Source organism: Mytilus trossulus, unplaced genomic scaffold (assembly GCF_036588685.1).
Source record: "Mytilus trossulus isolate FHL-02 unplaced genomic scaffold, PNRI_Mtr1.1.1.hap1 h1tg000457l__unscaffolded, whole genome shotgun sequence".
In the NCBI taxonomy this organism is placed as follows: Eukaryota; Metazoa; Mollusca; class Bivalvia; order Mytilida; family Mytilidae; genus Mytilus; species Mytilus trossulus.
In genome coordinates, this window is record NW_026963370.1 from 390,763 (window position 1) to 408,830 (window position 18,068).

Consider the following 18,068-nt stretch of genomic DNA (forward strand, 5'->3'; position numbering starts at 1 on the left):
GTCACAATTAAAAAATATGTATTTTGAAAAAAGACAAAAACCGCCAGATCATATTTGATTTAAATCCTGGGTCCGTATTTGCATCTTCTGACTTCAGACGCAGACTTCTCTTGAACTGAATCTACACTTTTCTACATTGGCTAGAGGTATAGGGGGAGGTTGAGATCTCATAAACATGTTTAACCCCACCGCATTTTTGCGCCTGTCCCATGTCAGGAGCCTCTGGCCTTTGTTAGTCTTGTATTATTTTAATTTTGGTTTCTTGTGTACAATTTGGAAATTAGTATAGCGTACACTATCACTGGACTATATATATATTTGGAAAATGTTGTTTGTGCTGTTTTTAGACCCTTCTACAACGAAATTTGTTTGACATGCACACGTATAAAAATTGCGGTTTTTATCAAACGCAATCATAGGTTTGAACGTAGTTTTCAATTTAGACTCGTATATATATAGTATATATTTGTTAAGGGGCCAGCTGAAGAACGCCTCCGGGTGCGGGAATTTCTCGCTACATTGAAGACCTGTTGGTGACCTTCTGCTCAGTGTTGGTTTTTTCTTTGGTCGGGTTGTTGTCTCTTTGGCACATTCCTCATTTTCCATTCTCAATTTTACAAAGATACGTACATTAAGTTTTTATCCGAAAAGACGGATTTTTCTACATGTTCTACAAAAAAATGTACAACTTTTGAATATTGTAAATGTTTAATAGATATAGGAAGATATGGTGTGAGTGCCAATGAGACAACTCTCCATCCAAATAACAATTTAAAAAGTAAACCATTATAGGTTAAAGTACGGCCTTCAACACGGAGCCTTGGCTCACACCGAACAACAAGCTATAAAGGGCCCCAAAATTACTAGTGTAAAACCATTCAAACGGGAAAACCAACGGTCTAATGCATACATGTCCAGATCTAGATCGAACTGCTTTGCTTCGTTGAAAGTACGAATATAGAAAAATCACAGATTTATATTACAACTAGAAAGTCCTAGAACAGTTGAAGAAATCATCAGAATTTGTTTATTGTTAATTATTTTGTACATGTATAACTATAATGCGAACCCGAAGTTGTTTTCTAAGCGTGCTTTGGAAAAGCGACGGTTCTATAAAAACCTATTGTCAATTTCAAGTCTTGTTTCGACATCATTGTAATATATGTCACTGGACGTTAAAACTCAATCCTTTATTTCGTCTTCGTCTTCGTCAAATAGTGCTGTATGTTTCTTTTTATTATTATTACATATTACTATACATGAATATACCACAAGTTATTCCAATGAAATCTCATTTAGATATTTAGTAGTTTTAATATATTTTATTGTTCTAAACAAATGGATTAGAAATTTAGTGCATGCAAAGTAAATTTTAAGGATGACAATGATTGCAGTATCTCTGTGAATCTACTTCTCAATCACGCTTCGTAAAGATATTACAGAATATTCAAGATTTACAACTTTGCTTGAATATGATTGCCAATGGAATAAACCATGCAGCAGATTTCAAAATAACAATATTAATTTGTGTCTGAATTATAACAACTGAAACTGTAATTCTGCTGTAGTGCACCTTTAGAACTTGTATTTCAGATAATTTGACCACGTGACAAGAAATTATACAATAAACATTGGTCACGCACGATAGGTTCTGATGTAAGACACGTACCGTAACAATACCGAGTTTACACGCATCAGCGCACACAGGTTTGTCGAATGGGCCAGTTGATTGGAGGAAAGTTACCAAAAACCACGCCTACCTTTAACTATTATCCAATCAAACGCCTTTGACATAAACATAAATAATACATGAGTAATATTACAGAGATTTTGAAAAAAGTTGAGACTCTAAATTCTAACTTAAAATTATAGATTTATGCTCGTAATGCAGTTTCGCAATTTACAATAAATATAAATATTTTCACCTATCTAGTGAGGAAAAAATAGAAATTAAAAAAAATTGCAATTTACAACTATTTCGAATTATAGTGCACAGCACGGACGTATATTAGTTTTCCGTCCTTGTGCACAGTTTGGGATAAATGGGTATCAAAATGTATTAAACAAAAACCCAAAGACCAGTTTCAAGAAGAATTCTTTGCTTTTATGCAGAATCGCATAAAACATAATGCTGTCATATTTTCAAAAAGAATTATCAATTAGAAAACTCCTTTTTACATTTCTAAATTCATATATTACGCAGATATAGATGTGGTAGTGGCCGATTGAGTTCAGAAGGTGTCAGGATTTACACAGAGAAGACAGAATATGTCGTCTCTGTGACACAAACAACATTGATGATGAGTACCATTACATTATGAATTGTATAACATATACACTATAGAAAAAGAAGGAAATGTTTAAGGAACTACTGTTAGTCAAACCCTTATATCTTTAAAGCTGATCAACAGTTAAACTCATCAAATATTGTAATATTAGAAAAAATATGTAAAAGTTATAAATGTGAAAGTCAGTCCTCCAAGTTAATTTAATTGTATCGTTTACACATACATGTACTAATTTTACCTTATAGTTATGTTTATGTAAGTTCTTGATAACAAGTAATTGAAGTTTTATGAGAAATAAAGTATTCGTATTCCTTTAAACCATAAATTGCAGTACACGAAGACAGCCTACGGGTAAAGTACAAGTGAATATATCACAAATATTATATTTAATCCTCATTCGTACGCGTCCTTGTAAATGCCGAAAACCCTGGATTTTCTTTGAAACTTACCTGAGAGGTTATAAAAGATCTAGAAAAGACCAAAAATGAATTGAAATAAAAGATTTTTGTGTAGACGAGTTACAACATTGCATAAGCATGATTTGGAAATTTGAACAAAAAAAGGTAAGTGCACATCTTTGTAGTGGCGAAAAACACGCATATCGAGTTACGTAGACGAAAAAGAATAATTACATTCATAATAATTATGATGTAAATTCACGAAATTAAAAGGTTATAATTAGAAAACAACCTAAAACACGATTCGTCATTCCCCATGTATAATTATAGATTAAAACAAATTGAATAATAATTTTAATTCTGAAATTCAAAAGGCATGTTTCTGATACTTGACAGTTCAGCAAACACTATTACATGAAATGCACGATGATATTGACCGAAAACAAAGGTGAAAGATTCAAATTGTAAAATCATCCGCTGAACGGTAGAATTTCTATCAATCATTCAACGATATAAAAAGACTTTTGAGTGTATAATAGTATGATAGAAATACTTTTAATTTATTAAAATGCCTGTTAAATTGTTCCAGTCATTGAATACTAGTGCATGATTGTCAGTCCATTTCGATATTTCATAGCACTTTTACAAATTCTGAAAAAAAGAAAAGTAACTGAAACTTATATTCCCATGGGAAAAATATATCTTCCCATGAGGAGAAAATTGTCCCGCAGAATGTTCAACTCCCACAAAAGGGAATCTAACCAACTAAGAAATGCATAATCATCTGTAGACTGAGTTTTATATACGAAACGATGTGTATTGATTTTACTTGGTTCAATGTTCAGTGGCAAGTATTTTATATATGCGCAGGTCCTGAGACAGAAAATCAAATTATCAGATTGCGGGATGACGGACAGGACGACTTCAAACGTAACAGTGTGAACTAGCTGTCAGAAACTTGAGTACTCTCAGATTCTTTCATTGTTGAAGACCCTCTAGCGACTATAAAGATGATCAGGAATAAAAACGCTGACCATTGATAATTTGTATTTGTATTAAGCTCTGACTTTGTGTTCGATTAGGTCCCGTGTATATGTATACCCCGTATTCCTTTATTTTCTATAAAGGCGTCTGTCTTGACAGTAAGTTGACACGACTTAATCATGTTAATACAAGTTAAACCCTTAAATGTAAGACACCAGATGGAAATACTCAAATGGGAGAGCCAGTTTGGTACTCTTTAATGTTAGAGTTCAAATCTTCATGAAGAAACGACTATTTGTTTCCTGTATTCAGCATAGAATAATATCTTCTAAACTATATTTTTTCGCACAATATCTGGATACGGTTGGACATGCATCATTGCGAAACCAGACATTTACAAATGAAAATTAACAATTAGACTATAGACATTTAGTAGGGAAGTAAATGAATAAAAGACAAGTAATTCAGAAACATAAAATTGAGAATGGAAATGGGGAATGCATGGATCACGCAAAATTATGCAGGGGCGACACCGAAGTAATGGGAGTTTGCTTCTTGCAAGACATTCGCCGTGAAAACACAATTTGATATGAAGACAAGCCTTTGTGCTGTGACTTTGTTTTTAAATTTCAAACATGAGGCTGTTACGGCCCTGGTCAATGTTTTTAAGCAATACATTATTTCCTTTCATTTTGTTGTTAGCTTTCTGAAATAAATGTTTATATATTATCGACTATTTTGATCCTTTTTTTTCAATTTCAGTTAAACACTATGTCTGATTTGCTTTTTCATAAATTTTAGCATGTTTAAATGTCTTTTTCTTTTTCTTCATCTTTTTTGACACCCTAGTTTTGTATTACCACTGACCAGTTCAGTAAAGAAACAGCTGCTTCATGTTTGCATAAATGTGTTTGTAACCATTCGAACATGCTATTATTTTCCGTTATTTTTTATTCCGTGTCTATAGATAGTCTTGATCGGAGAGGCAAGATTTATTTTGTCTGTTGGTTTCTTGGCTAGCGTAGGCTTATCGATTTACCTCACATTTTGAAGTTGGATGGAGATTTTTTTTAAATAAATGCCGTACCTTTGTACTTTGGTTTCCGATCGGATTTTTCTCAATTTTAAATTGGGAAGTTTTATCATCTGTTTTGCATAATTATTAATTTTGACTTGCAAATGAACAATTAATAAATCTAGTCCCATTTGTGCTAGCGAAATGTCTTTAGTGTAATCTCGGAGTGTAATTTTTATTTCAACTTTTACATTTGCTTCAGCACAACCTAAACCACGAAAACTTTTATTTTCTTGTAAGAATGAGATTCGTCACTTCAAACAAAAATCGCTTTTATCTTTTTTTTTTCCCCCAGTAAAAGACCGGTTTCTTAAAAAAAACTTTCATACAATCGACTGAACGAAGTATAAGCTTCGGGAAGGTCAAAGATTATAACACACTTTTCGTAATTTTGAAGAAATCGAAAATTTACGGTAGTTAATGGTCGAATTGAAGCTTAATACCTACCAAAAATTCTCAATGAGCGAAAAGACTTTCATTTTAGTCATCTCTGGTGTATTTATGATGGTTTGGTTTGAAGCGAGAACAGACGAACTATGCTTACTAGTGCTACATAAAAAAAAACATGAGGATATGGTTTGTCCTTTATGAATCTAGATTACAAATTTGACTCATATAAGGATAATGTTTGTCTCATAGAAAAATCGGTAATTTTTACCGATAATTTATTTTTCGATTTTTTTTCGGATATAGTAGTTATTTGGAAAAATACAAACCGTATAATTATTTATTAAAGTTTCGTATGCAGCATAAATCGAGCTCCGGCAACTTTTTACTTGTTCTAATATAAATAGTAATGATTTTCAGCGGAGAAAAAGATAGATATTTTGGTCGTGGTTGGAAGAATCGTAAAAGTGTTATTTTTCTAAATTCTGTTTGTTTAATCGGACATCGTAGAGTCTTAATTTGATTTCTTTTTGCCGAACAGGACTCCATATTGTGTATTGAATTGAAAGTTTGCAAACGTTCCGACCAATGAAATTCATTTTAATATGTAACGAGAACTTCAACGAGAGCACCTAGATGAAATATTTTATCTATACTACAATCAGTTTTAACTTGGAAATTTCCGCTCAAATGTATAGGAAATAAAATTATATGAAAGCAACAATGCAGAATGTTTCTTTTCCATTTTTTTTAACAATGTTTATGTTCATTTCAATTTGGTAAGTAGACTTATATTTAATGCCCAAGACGTAAATATATGTTTTCTTTTAAAACATTAAAAAAACGTGAGAGTATGCCGATAAATAGCCAGTCTAGGTCGTTAAACTTAAATCAACTTACCAATCGTTATCGCAGACTAAAATTTACCTCATATATATATATGTTCATTTATTACAAGTACGTCAGGGTGCATGACAGCACAATAATCTTTTTACAGAATCGTAAGAACAATATTTTTGTTTGATATTTGCTTCTCTTCCACAATTAACGCCCGATTTGTCCAGTGACCGGTATTACAATTTAACACAGTTTTAAAAGTTCAGTGGGCTGCTACTTCATTTATAATTTTGAGCATGACTTTCTGTTTATCATATTCAACATACGTCAACATTATCTTCATCAATTTTATTATTCAATTCAACAAAACCTTTTTTTTCATTACAAGCTTTTCCGTATATCAATATACGGCAAGAGAATAAATATTTGTTGTTTACCGGAAATATAAGATACATCGATTTAAATTATGTACACAATAAATAATTTCTGTGTAGTTTTCCATGTCTTCATTTGATTTACTAGTACAATATAGTAAAAACAGTAAAAAGAGAAAAGAGAAACAGTAAATATACAGGAATACATAAAGTTTCGTAAATAGTTGCAAAGGACCACATGTTACTTACATGCCATGAGGTTTCATAGCATTCGGTAATTTTTGAAATACATATATATATATATATATGTGCGATAAAGATCTAGTGCATTTGATCAAATTAAATTTATGTTATCCATCTTACTATTTTATTTTCAACAGATTCCCTAGTTTGACATTTTTAAACACGCGTGCATAAATGCCTTAGATATGAAAATGTCACGTGAATTATACGTTCGTTTGTTTTAATTGTGGAACATGTGACTTGACTAAGACTGTACGCATTTAAAGTTGGAAACAAAAAACGATAGATACATCGATGTCGTTTTGCTTGGGTGATTTACCTGTAAAAAGCCCGGGTCTCATCCATGTTTAAAACGAATTAATGCATGTTTGAAATAGTTAAACGGGGGCGTGGCCTATTAATTTAACGCAACTGACCAGCAACTTGATTTCAATTGATTCACCGCAGAGAAATCTATTTGACTGGCGTTAAAATGAATTGATATGAATTGAAATGAATTAAATATAATTTTTAATTTTTGTCAATCTTTATCAAATAACGATCAATCTCATTTAAATAGCGTTAACACGTTTTTGTCCGTTCAAGTTAAATTCGGGTTACTAGTGAAAGTACATATACAACGAGAATAACCTACAGACACCGTCAAAAACTATCGTATCTACATGTATTGTAGATAATTAAGCATTCTGTTTTATGCAAACATTGAAGTGAAAAAGTAAGAATATTGTGTTTTATGCCATTCTTCGTTTTCTTTGTTGACATTGATGTTTGTATTATAGACTAAGTGATTAGGACTATAACACAATATTGACTGCTGTACCATCATTTTTGACTTGTTCACTTCTAAATACATAGAATCGAATTCATAACAGTGTGGCTGTGGACATTGATTGGCGCACTTTAATATCCCACTGACTGGGACAGATTAGGTGAACGTTCGTCTATAACGCCCATTGCTCACGACGTCATAGACATTTAAACTGTGGGGTCACCAAAGGTTCTCAACGCCTAAATAAAATAATTCGAAATATTAATCAGGAATTTGTGTTTTGAAAAAAGAATGACTTACTGGCTTTAAAAATTGCAATGCATGTGTTGATTGATTATCTTTTCGGACGTCAAAGCTATTTAACAATTGCGATTGTCGAATAATGTCATCTTTTAACTTTTTTATCTGGTCTAAAAATTTATTTTAGAACGAATGCATAATCCACTTTCAAAAGTTGTGCTAATACATAACATATAGACAAAATATACTTCTGCCCTGTCTTTTTCGTACTTGAAAGTTATTGGATAGTAAGAAAGCTATTTGGATTAAACCTTGTGAAATTTGCATGCATTTACGGTATTGTATTGGTAAAACTGTTCTGCTATACTGCTACTACTTTGTGAAAAACACTTGGCAATAGAAACGCATTCATCTTATTTATATTCAAATTGACCCAATTTACATAGAAATGGACGACTTCGTGCATTTTGTGATCGCAAATAAAATATGTTCCGGACCATACGCGTATGGTCCAAATACTCATACGGCCCGAACACATACATGATATTCTGTGCGTTATAGGTCGTCTATTCATTTTTTTCTTTCTTTTGTTGATGGATTTGACGTCTTTCTGTGAGTGATTTAAACTTACTTGCAAATAATTTAAAACCAAGGCTAAAATTCGCCAGGTCTTAATTTCAACTTAGTGAGTTGACCAAAGTAATATTGCGGACCATTTTCCAATTTTCATGCGGGGTATCCTTTTGTTTTTCTCTCGCTCAACTTTCGTGCTTGTTTTTACATGCCAAGACCTCTTGGAGCTTTCATTCTATAAAGTGTGTATTTTGCTAATGGTTGAAGGCATACGGGGGCCTATAGTTTGCTAACCTGGTCCCTGGAAAGAATTTGTATGATTGTCTATCACACCACACATTATTTTTTTACATGCAGTTATAGTATGATAAGAATGAGAATTGAATTGTCATAGAGACAACAACCCAACCAAAGAGCAAAACAAGCCAAAGACAACATGTATTCGTATCAAGGGAATTGCTTTTAATATATTTATTTCAGGTTAATAGTATAAGGCCATACTCAAGTTGTAAATAGATCTTGTCGTCATCTTTTGCAACCAGCTTCTATGTTTCTATAATGCACCGTTCATCTTTTTTTTGGCCTCGACCTCTCCATTTGACAGACAATTTTGTTTTTGACTATTTTTAAAAGATGCATTTATTTACAAAATCATACAGGACGCATTTGTTACTCCTGTCCCAAGTAAGGAGCCTCTGTCCTTTGGAAGTCTTGTATGTTTATTAATTTTTGTTGATTTATTTGTTTAGAAGTTAAGTACGGCTTACATTTTCACTGAACTAGTACACTTTTCATAATAGTTTTTCGATATCGCTCGGGCAAAAATAATCATGAATATAATGCCTACCCATGTTAAAACTACAATAAAGTATAGTTTGTATCAATTATTTCTTAAACCTACCATTTTTTTTGTCTGTGTTGGATTTGTGTGGCATCAAAAAATACAAGAGTATAAACTACACAGTGCAACTTCCAACAAGAATACAAGATTAATATTGAATTTCAAATACGACCAAAAGTAAAAATTTGCTCGCAGCGGAAAAATTCAACAGTTTGATTTTCAATTGAAATAAAATAATTGTTATAATTTACACACCGTTACTTTTTCCAATATAAATATTCGAACTATTTTGTTTGTTGTTTCCTTTATAAGTTTACACCATTTTTAAAAAGACCAGTGACTTCGATCTTTATTAGACTATAAAGGAGGTGCTCATTATCTCTCTTCTGCTGTAAGTTTAATTTATTTATTTTGTCATGAATGCCATCTCGTATGTTTTTGAATAAAGGGATGTCAGGTTGTCTTATACGTCAATGATACACACACCAAAAAAAAAAACGACAAAAAATAAAATAAGGTGCAACATTCATTCTCCATCAAAAGAATACATCACATAAATGTAATTTTTGGAAGAAAAATACCAACTTCGTGAAAAGTTGTGTGTTGGACTTAAGAGCCAAGGGCAAATTGACAAATATCTGAATGAACGGATCGATTTATGGTTTATAACATCAACCAAAAAACTGATTTTTTTTGTCATCTGGAACTCTTCACAAACAAAGCTCACATGGTTAGCATTGAATAGATAGAAGGTCACTCTTAAATGATTTTGTTCTCTTTATCAATAAGATATTTTGTGAAATAACGCGGGTCCCAATTACTTAAAAATTTGGTTTTTTTTACAATGAATAAGCTTTTTTTTATCATTATTTATTGATATCAGCTCTGAACATTATCATCCTTAAAAGTGAAACTGTAGTAAGTGATGGTAAAAAAATTATTTAAAACAAATTCCTTAAATGATTTGTGAAAAGAAAGTTTCATTTTATGTATCAAAATGTGTTAACAAGTGATTATTTAAATCCCCACTTGAAGGCCTCTGATAGACTGAGTGAGCATACAATCATCGCCAACGACAAACAAGTTATAGGTGAATTTTTCAGTAAAATTACTAACAAACTTTTTACCGTCGACCACACTGTTATGAATTTAATTCTATACCAAACACACAAAGTTGACATGGCCGGGTAATTGTAGATCCAAACAACAAAAAGACACTATGTACAGATCTGAGAGTATTCACAAATGCAGACAGCTAGTTCAAAGCCACTAACAACTAACAACAACAAATGCTGCATTATAAATTATTAATCAGTTCACATTCAACACCCAATGATTTACTGTAAAGACGTCATAAACAGTAAAACAAGATATTGTGTAATGCTAAGACACAGGTATCGACAGATTGTAGATTGTAACTATGTTTTAGTTGTTAGATGTCCTCTGTTGTCTCCTGTTAGTGATTGTAACTAACTACTATGTTTTAGTTGTTAGTTGTTAAATCATATATGTTACCTCCGATCAGTGGTTGAAACTTATGTTTTAGATGTTAGATGCCCTTTGTTTTCGCCGATCAGTGAGAAGAACTTACTATGTTTCAGTTGTAAGATAAACGTACCCTCTGTTGTCGCCTATAAGTAATAATTGCAAATAACTATTTTTTCAGTTGTTTTTGATGGTAACTAACTATGTTTAAGTTGTTTGTTGTTCTCCGTTTTTTATATCAGCGATGTTAATTAGCTTTATTTTAGTTGACCTCAGTTGTCTCCGATCAGTGATGGCATCTAACTATGTTTTAGTTGTAAGATGTCCTCTGTTTTATCCTATCAGTGATGGCATCTCACTATGTTTTAGTTGTTATATGCCCTCTGTTGTCTACTATATCTTAGTCGTAAGATATCCTCTGTTGTTTCCTAACAGCGATGTTAATTAACTATTTGTTTTAGTTGTAAGATGCCCTCTGTTGTCTCCGATCAGTGATGGTATCTAACTATGTTTTAGTTGTAAGATACCCTCTGTTGTTACCAATCAGTGATGGCATCTAACTATGTTTTAGTTGTAAGATGCTCTCTGTTGTCTCCGATCAGTGATGGCATCTAACTATGTTTTAGTTGTAAGATGCTCTCTTGAGTTGTTTTCAATCAGTGATGGCATCTAAATATGTGTTAGTTGTAAGATACCCTCTGTTGTTACCAATCAGTGATGGTATCTAACTATGCTTTAGTTGTAAGATGCTCTCTGTTGTCTCCGATCAGTGATGGTATCTAACTATGTTTAAGTTGTAAGATGCTCTCTTCTGTTGTCAACGATCAGCGATGGCATCTAACTATGTTTTATTTGTAAGATGCTCTCTTCTGTTGTCGCCGGTCAGTAATGGTATCTAACTATGTTTTATTTGTTAGATGCTCTCTTCTGTTGTCGCTGGTCAGTGATGGTATCTAACTATGTTTTAGTTGTAAGATGCTTTCTTCTGTTGCCGCCGGTCAGTGATGGTATCTAACTATGTTTAAGTTGTAAGATACCCTCTGTTGTCTTCGATCAATGATTGTAACTAACTATGTTTGAGTTGTAAGATGCCATCTGTTGATTCCGAACAGTGATGGTATCTAACTATGTTTTAGTTGTAAGATGTCCTCTGTTGTCTCCGATCAGTGATGTCATCTAACTATGTTTTAGTTGTAAGATGCTCTCTTCTGTTGTCTCCGATCAGGGATGGTATCTAACTATGTTTTAGTTGTAAGATACCCTCTGTTGTTACCAATCAGTGATGGCATCTAACTATGTTTTAGTTCTAAGATACTCTCTGTTGTCTCCGATCAGTGATGACTTCTAACTATGTTTTAGTTGTAAGATGCTCTCTTCAGTTGTTTTCAATCAGTGATGGTATCTAAATATGTGTTAGTTGTAAGATACCCTCTGTTGTTACCAATCAGTGATGGTATCTTACTATGTTTAAGTTGCAAGATACCCTCTGTTGTCTCCGATCAGTGATGGTATCTAACTATGTTTTATTTGTAAGATGCTCTCTTCTGTTGTCAACGATCAGCGATGGCATCTAACTATGTTTTATTTGTAAGATGCTCTCTTCTGTTGTCGCCGGTCAGTGTTGGTATCTAACTATGTTTTATTTGTAAGATGCTTTCTTCTGTTTCCGCCGGTCAGTGATGGTATCTAACTATGTTTTAGTTGTAAGATACCCTCTGTTGTCTTCGATCAATGATTGTAACTAACTATGTTTTAAGTTGTAAGATGCCATCTGTTGATTCCGAACAGTGATGGTATCTAACTATGTTTTAGTTGTAAGATGCTCTCTTCTTTTGTCGCCGGTCAGTGATGGTATCTTACTATGTTTTAGTTGTAAGATACCCTCTGTTGTCTCCGATCACGGATGGTATTTTACCATGTTTTAGTCGTTCGATGTCCTTTGTTGTTTCCGATCAGTGACGGTATCTAACTGTTTTTTTAGTAAGTGTAAGATTCCCTCTGGTGTTTCCGATCAGTGGTAGTATCTAACTATGTTTTAGTCGTGAGATGTCGTCTGTTGTTGCCGGTCAGTGATGGTATCTAACTATGTTTTAGTAAGATGCTCTATTCTGTTGTCGCCAGTCAGTGATGGTATCTAACTATGTTTTAGCAGTTAGATGTCCTCTGTTGTTCCCGAACAATGATGGCATATAACTATGTTTTAGTTGTAAGATTCTCTCTTCTGTTGTCTCCGATCAGTAATAGTATCTAACTATGTTTTATTTGTTAGATGCTCTCTTCTGTTGTCGCCGGTCAGTGATGGTATCTTACTATGTTTTAGTTGTAAGATGCTGTCGTCTGTTGTCGCTGGTCAGTGATGGTATCTAACTATGTTTTTGTCGTTAGATGTCCTCTGTTGTTCCCGAACAATGATGGTATCTAACTATGTTTTCGTTGTTAGATGTCCTCTGTTGTTTCCGATCAATGATTCTAGATGATAACTATGTTTTAGTTGTTAGTTGCCTATTGCGTTTATTTAGTTGTAAGATGCCATCTGTTGTCTCCGATCAGTGATGGTTTCTAACTATGTTTTAGTTGTAATATGCTCTCTTCTGTTGTCGCCGATCAGTGATGGCATCTTATTATGTTTTAGTTGTAAAATATCCCCTGTTGTTTCCAATCAGAGATGGTATTTTACTATGTTTTATTCGTTTGATGTCCTTTGTTGTTCCCAATCAGTGACGGTATCTAACTGTGTTTTAGTAAGTATAAGATACCTTCTGCTTCTTCCGATTAGTGATAGTCGCTTACTATGTTTTAGTCGTGAGATGTCCCCTGTTGTTTCCGATCAGTGATGGTATCTAACTATGTTTTAGTTGTAAGATGCCATCTGTTGATTCCGAACAGTGATGGTATCTTACTATGTTTTAGTTGTAAGATGCTCTATTCTGTTGTCGCCAGTCAGTGATGGTATCTAACTATGTTTTAGCAGTTAGATGTCCTCTGTTGTTCCCGAACAATGATGGTATCTAAATATGTTTACGTTGTTAGATGTCCTCTGTTGTTTCCGATCAATGATTCTAGATTATAACTATGTTTTAGTTGTTAGTTGCCTAATTAGTTTATTTAGTTGTAAGATGATCTGTTCTCTCCGATCAGTGATGGTTTCTAACTATGTTTTAGTTGTAAGATGCTCTCTTCTGTTGTCGCTGATCAGTGATGGCATCTTACTATGTTTTAGTTGTAAGATACCCTCTTTTGTCTTCGATCAATGATTGTATCTAACTATGTTTTAGTTGTAAGATGCTCTCTTCTATTGTCGCCGATCAGTGATGGCATCTAACTATGATTTAGTTGTAAGATCCCTTCTTTTGTCTTTGATCAATGATTCTGGATTATAAATTTGTTTTAGTTGTAAGATGCCTGATGAGTTTATTTAGTTGTAAGATGCCATCTGTTGTCTCCGATCAGTGATGGTATCTAACTATGTTTTAGTTGTAAGATGCTCTCTTCTATTGTCGCCGATCAGTGATGGCATCTAACTATGATTTAGTTGTAAGATCCCTTCTTTTGTCTTTGATCAATGATTCTGGATTATAAATTTGTTTTAGTTGTAAGATGCCTGATGAGTTTATTTAGTTGTAAGATGCCATCTGTTGTCTCCGATCAGTGATGGTATCTAACTATGTTTTAGTTGTAAGATGCTCTCTTCTATTGTCGCCGATCAGTGATGGCATCTAACTATGTTTTAGTTGTAAGATACCCTCTTTTGTCTTCTGTCACTGATTGTAACTAACTATGTTTTAGTTGTAAGATGCCATCTGTTGTCTCCGATCAGTGGTGGTATCTAACTATGTGTTAGTTGTAAGATGCTCTCTTTTGTTGTCTCTAATCAGTGATGGCTTTAAACTATGTTTTAGTTGTAAGATGCTTTCTTCTATTGTCTCCAAATAAATAATGGCATCTTATTATGTTTTAGTTGTAAGATACCTTCTGTTGTCTCCAATCAGAGATGGTATTTTACTATGTTTTAGTCGTTCGACGTCCTTTGTTGTTTCCGATTAGTGACGGTATCTTACTGTGTTTTAGTTGTACGATCCTTTCTGTAGTTACCTATCAGTGATGGTATCCAACTATGTTTTATTAAGTGTAAGATACCTTCTGCTGTTTCCGATCAGTGATAGTATCTAACTATGTTTTAGTCGTGAGATGTCCCCTGTTGTTTCCGATCAGTGATTGTAGATTGTAACTGTGTTTTAGTGGTTAGTTGCCCTATGTTGTCTCAAAGCAATGATGGAAACTAACTACATCTTTTTTATATGTTTTAGTTGTTAGGTGTTATATACTATCTGTTTTCTCCGATCAGTGGTTGTTACTTACTATATTTAAGTTGTTAATGTCCTCTATTGTCTCCTATAAATGATGTTAATTTACAATTTGTTTTAGTTGTAAGATGCCCTCCTTTGTCGCCGGTCAGTGATGGATATTACATGTGTCATCCTAGTAATGATATGGTACAGGGTACACACTGTCAGTTTGGATGTTACAGAGGTCATTATCTAGTTGGTAACAGCTCTATAGAATGCGACGGGAAAACAAGAAAATGGTATCCACAACAACCTAAATGTGACAGTTAGTACTATTGATATCTATGATATAAACTAGTAAGATACTAAATTTATTTATTTTTCAACAAAAACAAAATTTCAAAATGTAATTGCATGAATATTTTACGATTTCAATTAGAATAGAAAATTGTTTGACAAGAATCTGTGGGAGGATAACGAATGCGTCATTCTATATTGTTGCATAAGCGATAATCACATATTTTGATATAGTAACCCATTATATTAATAAGACATTTGCTCCGCAATTGCTCACATTGTATCTAAAATTTGCAAAATTAACACTAGACTATCTTTCCTGGTTGTTTCTTTATATTCTGTATCATGGTCAAAAACGAATAAATTATTTTAACTCATAAAACATACTCATAAAACATAGACTGGATTTGCCACCAAATGAGTATGTGAAGGGTTTTACTTAAATACTATAATTATCGCTTTCTTTCTCAGGGCTACAATGTCAAAGTATAGGAGCGGTAGCAAGACCTCTTCATTTTAATTGTACAGATTACAATTATTATCGAAGTATTTGTACATTCAGTTGTGAACCAGGCTACGATATTACACCAGGACAAACAAGGGTTATGTTGTGCACTGAAGATGGGACTTGGAGAGGCTCTCAACCCGTATGTAAAGGTAAACTTCAATCAATGTCATGTATATGAAAAACTTCTAGATTAGAATTTACTTGCGAAAGATAACTTTCAATTAACGATTATTTGTTATGATATGATTATGAATATAAAAATTTAATATTCAACCACAGAGAAAGGATTTTTGAAACCTTACATATATAATGTAGTTTCTAAATTGTGCATATATTTCTTGCATCTTTAATACGCATAATACAAATATATGTTGTCAAAAAGTTTTTGATAAAAAGGTAAAACACGATGTGAGCACGAATAGAGAAAGATATACACAATTATTCCTAGCATGTTCTCTCCAATGAAGTTAGAACAAAAAGCTAAAAAACAAAACCGAACATTATAATGATTGATGCATGCACTTCGTAATTTTGATGTTCGATTGTCTGCCTTAATTCATCTATCCTAATTGTCCTTTGTTCTGTAATCTTCTATCACATAAAAAGCAAGGATGTACCACATTTTTAGATTTCATTTGATTCCATTAGCAACGTTCCTTTTATTATGTTGTACTGTTGCACGCTATAGGTTATGTTGTACTGTTGCACACTATAGGTCATGTTGTACTTTAATTGAACGTTCATTGTTTTACTGTTATTGAACGTTCACTGTTGTTTTTGTACTGTTGTATAAGGCGCCGAGGTATGTTGAATAGTTAAAAGCTCTGTTTAATATGTTGTACTGTTGAGATTTCCTTGTTTTGTTCAACATCTAAATGCTCCTTGTTATGTTTTTCTGTTAAAATTGCCTTGGTATGGTTTACTGTTGAATGCTTCTTGTTGTGTTGTTATGTTGAACGGTTGTTGCACGCTCCTTGTTATGTTCTATTGTTGAATGTTCCTTGTTATTTTTAACGTTTTTGCACGCTCCTTGTTATGTTCTATTGTTGAGTTAAACTGTTAAATTCTCCTATGTTTTCTAAATTAGTAATGAGTACCTTGTTAATTTGTTCTGTGGTATGTTCTTCAGTTTGTTGTACTGTTAAAAGCTATTTGTAATGTTGTACTGTTGAATGTTCATGGCAGATGCTGTACCTCCATCATTTACAATGTGTAACGGTTATCAGATTGGATTCGCTGATCGTGGATTAGATGATGGGATAATGACAACCTTCCAGCTACCCACAGTCAAGGATAACATCGATCAAAACCCAATATTGAAAATGTTGTCAAGAACCGACCCTTCTAAAAGACTGAAAGCCGGCGTGCATGATATGTTATATTCTGCAGAGGATAAGGCGGGGAACAAGGCAGTTAATTGTAGGATCAAAGTTGTGATGAAAGGTAAGCCGATAGAACCCATTAGTCGAGAGGTCCAACATTGCGGTATAAGGCGAAGATACGCTATTTTTTTCTGTTCAAAGTTATTCTATCGTATTTAAGGTATACACATGTAATAGTGGATGTAAGAAAATATTTATACTTTCATATAAATCTGACACTTTTCTACTCAAGACTGGTAGGAATATTCTATTTGAAAAATATCATTGAAATTTTATTTCCAAGTTGACATTTCTCAGTTCCAAATTCGCACGTATCAAAAGGTTATATTCTTTTACTCTTGAAACATATTACTTTTCAGACTTATGTTGGAAATATTGTCAAGTTTCATACTTTTCCTCAAATCTGACTTATGAACTTATGTAAGCAAGTTTTCATATTGCAATAATCTAATTACTATAAGTATTACATTATAATCTTGTTAAGATGTTTCTGCCTAATAAAAATATATTATTTTTGGTTTATTATGTTTTTAGTGATAACTTGTCCACGTATCTACCCAATAGCAGACACGTTAGTTACATGTGATTCAGGGTCTCGTTTTGGTTCAAATTGTAACTTTTCTTGTGAAAATGCAGCTACATTAAACAAAACAGACCCTGTTACTTGTCAACGACAAAACGCCAAATCGTATGGACATTGGTCATGGGACGATAAACAACCGTATTGTGTGGGTAAGAAAACAAAATAATAAATGGTTCTGTTTTGCTTGGAACTATTGTATTTATTGTATGTGTAGATATTGTCAAGAGGAGACTGAAGAACCATAGGGACAATTAATATTCAAAGGTAGAAGAATTAACCGACTCTAAACGAAAAACGACATAAAAACACAACAACAATCTGCAAACAATAATACACAGAAATTGAAGACTGTGCAACTCAAATCCCAAAGAAATCAAATCATTGAAATCCTATTACTTTATACCTATTTATTGATAGTGGATTGGGAGTCCTGTCCTAATGAAGTTTAAGTATATAAGTTGGACCAGTTACCTTGCTCATTGAAGAACGTTATATCCAATGCAGATGATTTTCCCCAT

At 33.1% G+C, this 18,068-nt stretch overlaps 1 protein-coding gene across 1 annotated transcript in view; it reads left to right on the forward strand.

Moving 5' to 3' along the window:
* Positions 1-18,068, forward strand: part of LOC134702400 (sushi, von Willebrand factor type A, EGF and pentraxin domain-containing protein 1-like) — a 42,235-nt gene that overhangs the window by 10,679 nt on the left and 13,488 nt on the right. Inside the window, exons 5-8 of the mRNA XM_063563303.1 lie at positions 14,920-15,105; positions 15,549-15,734; positions 16,771-17,028; positions 17,502-17,699. Of these exons, the coding sequence (XP_063419373.1) occupies positions 14,920-15,105; positions 15,549-15,734; positions 16,771-17,028; positions 17,502-17,699 (828 nt within the window). The remainder of the gene's footprint in view (positions 1-14,919; positions 15,106-15,548; positions 15,735-16,770; positions 17,029-17,501; positions 17,700-18,068) is intronic.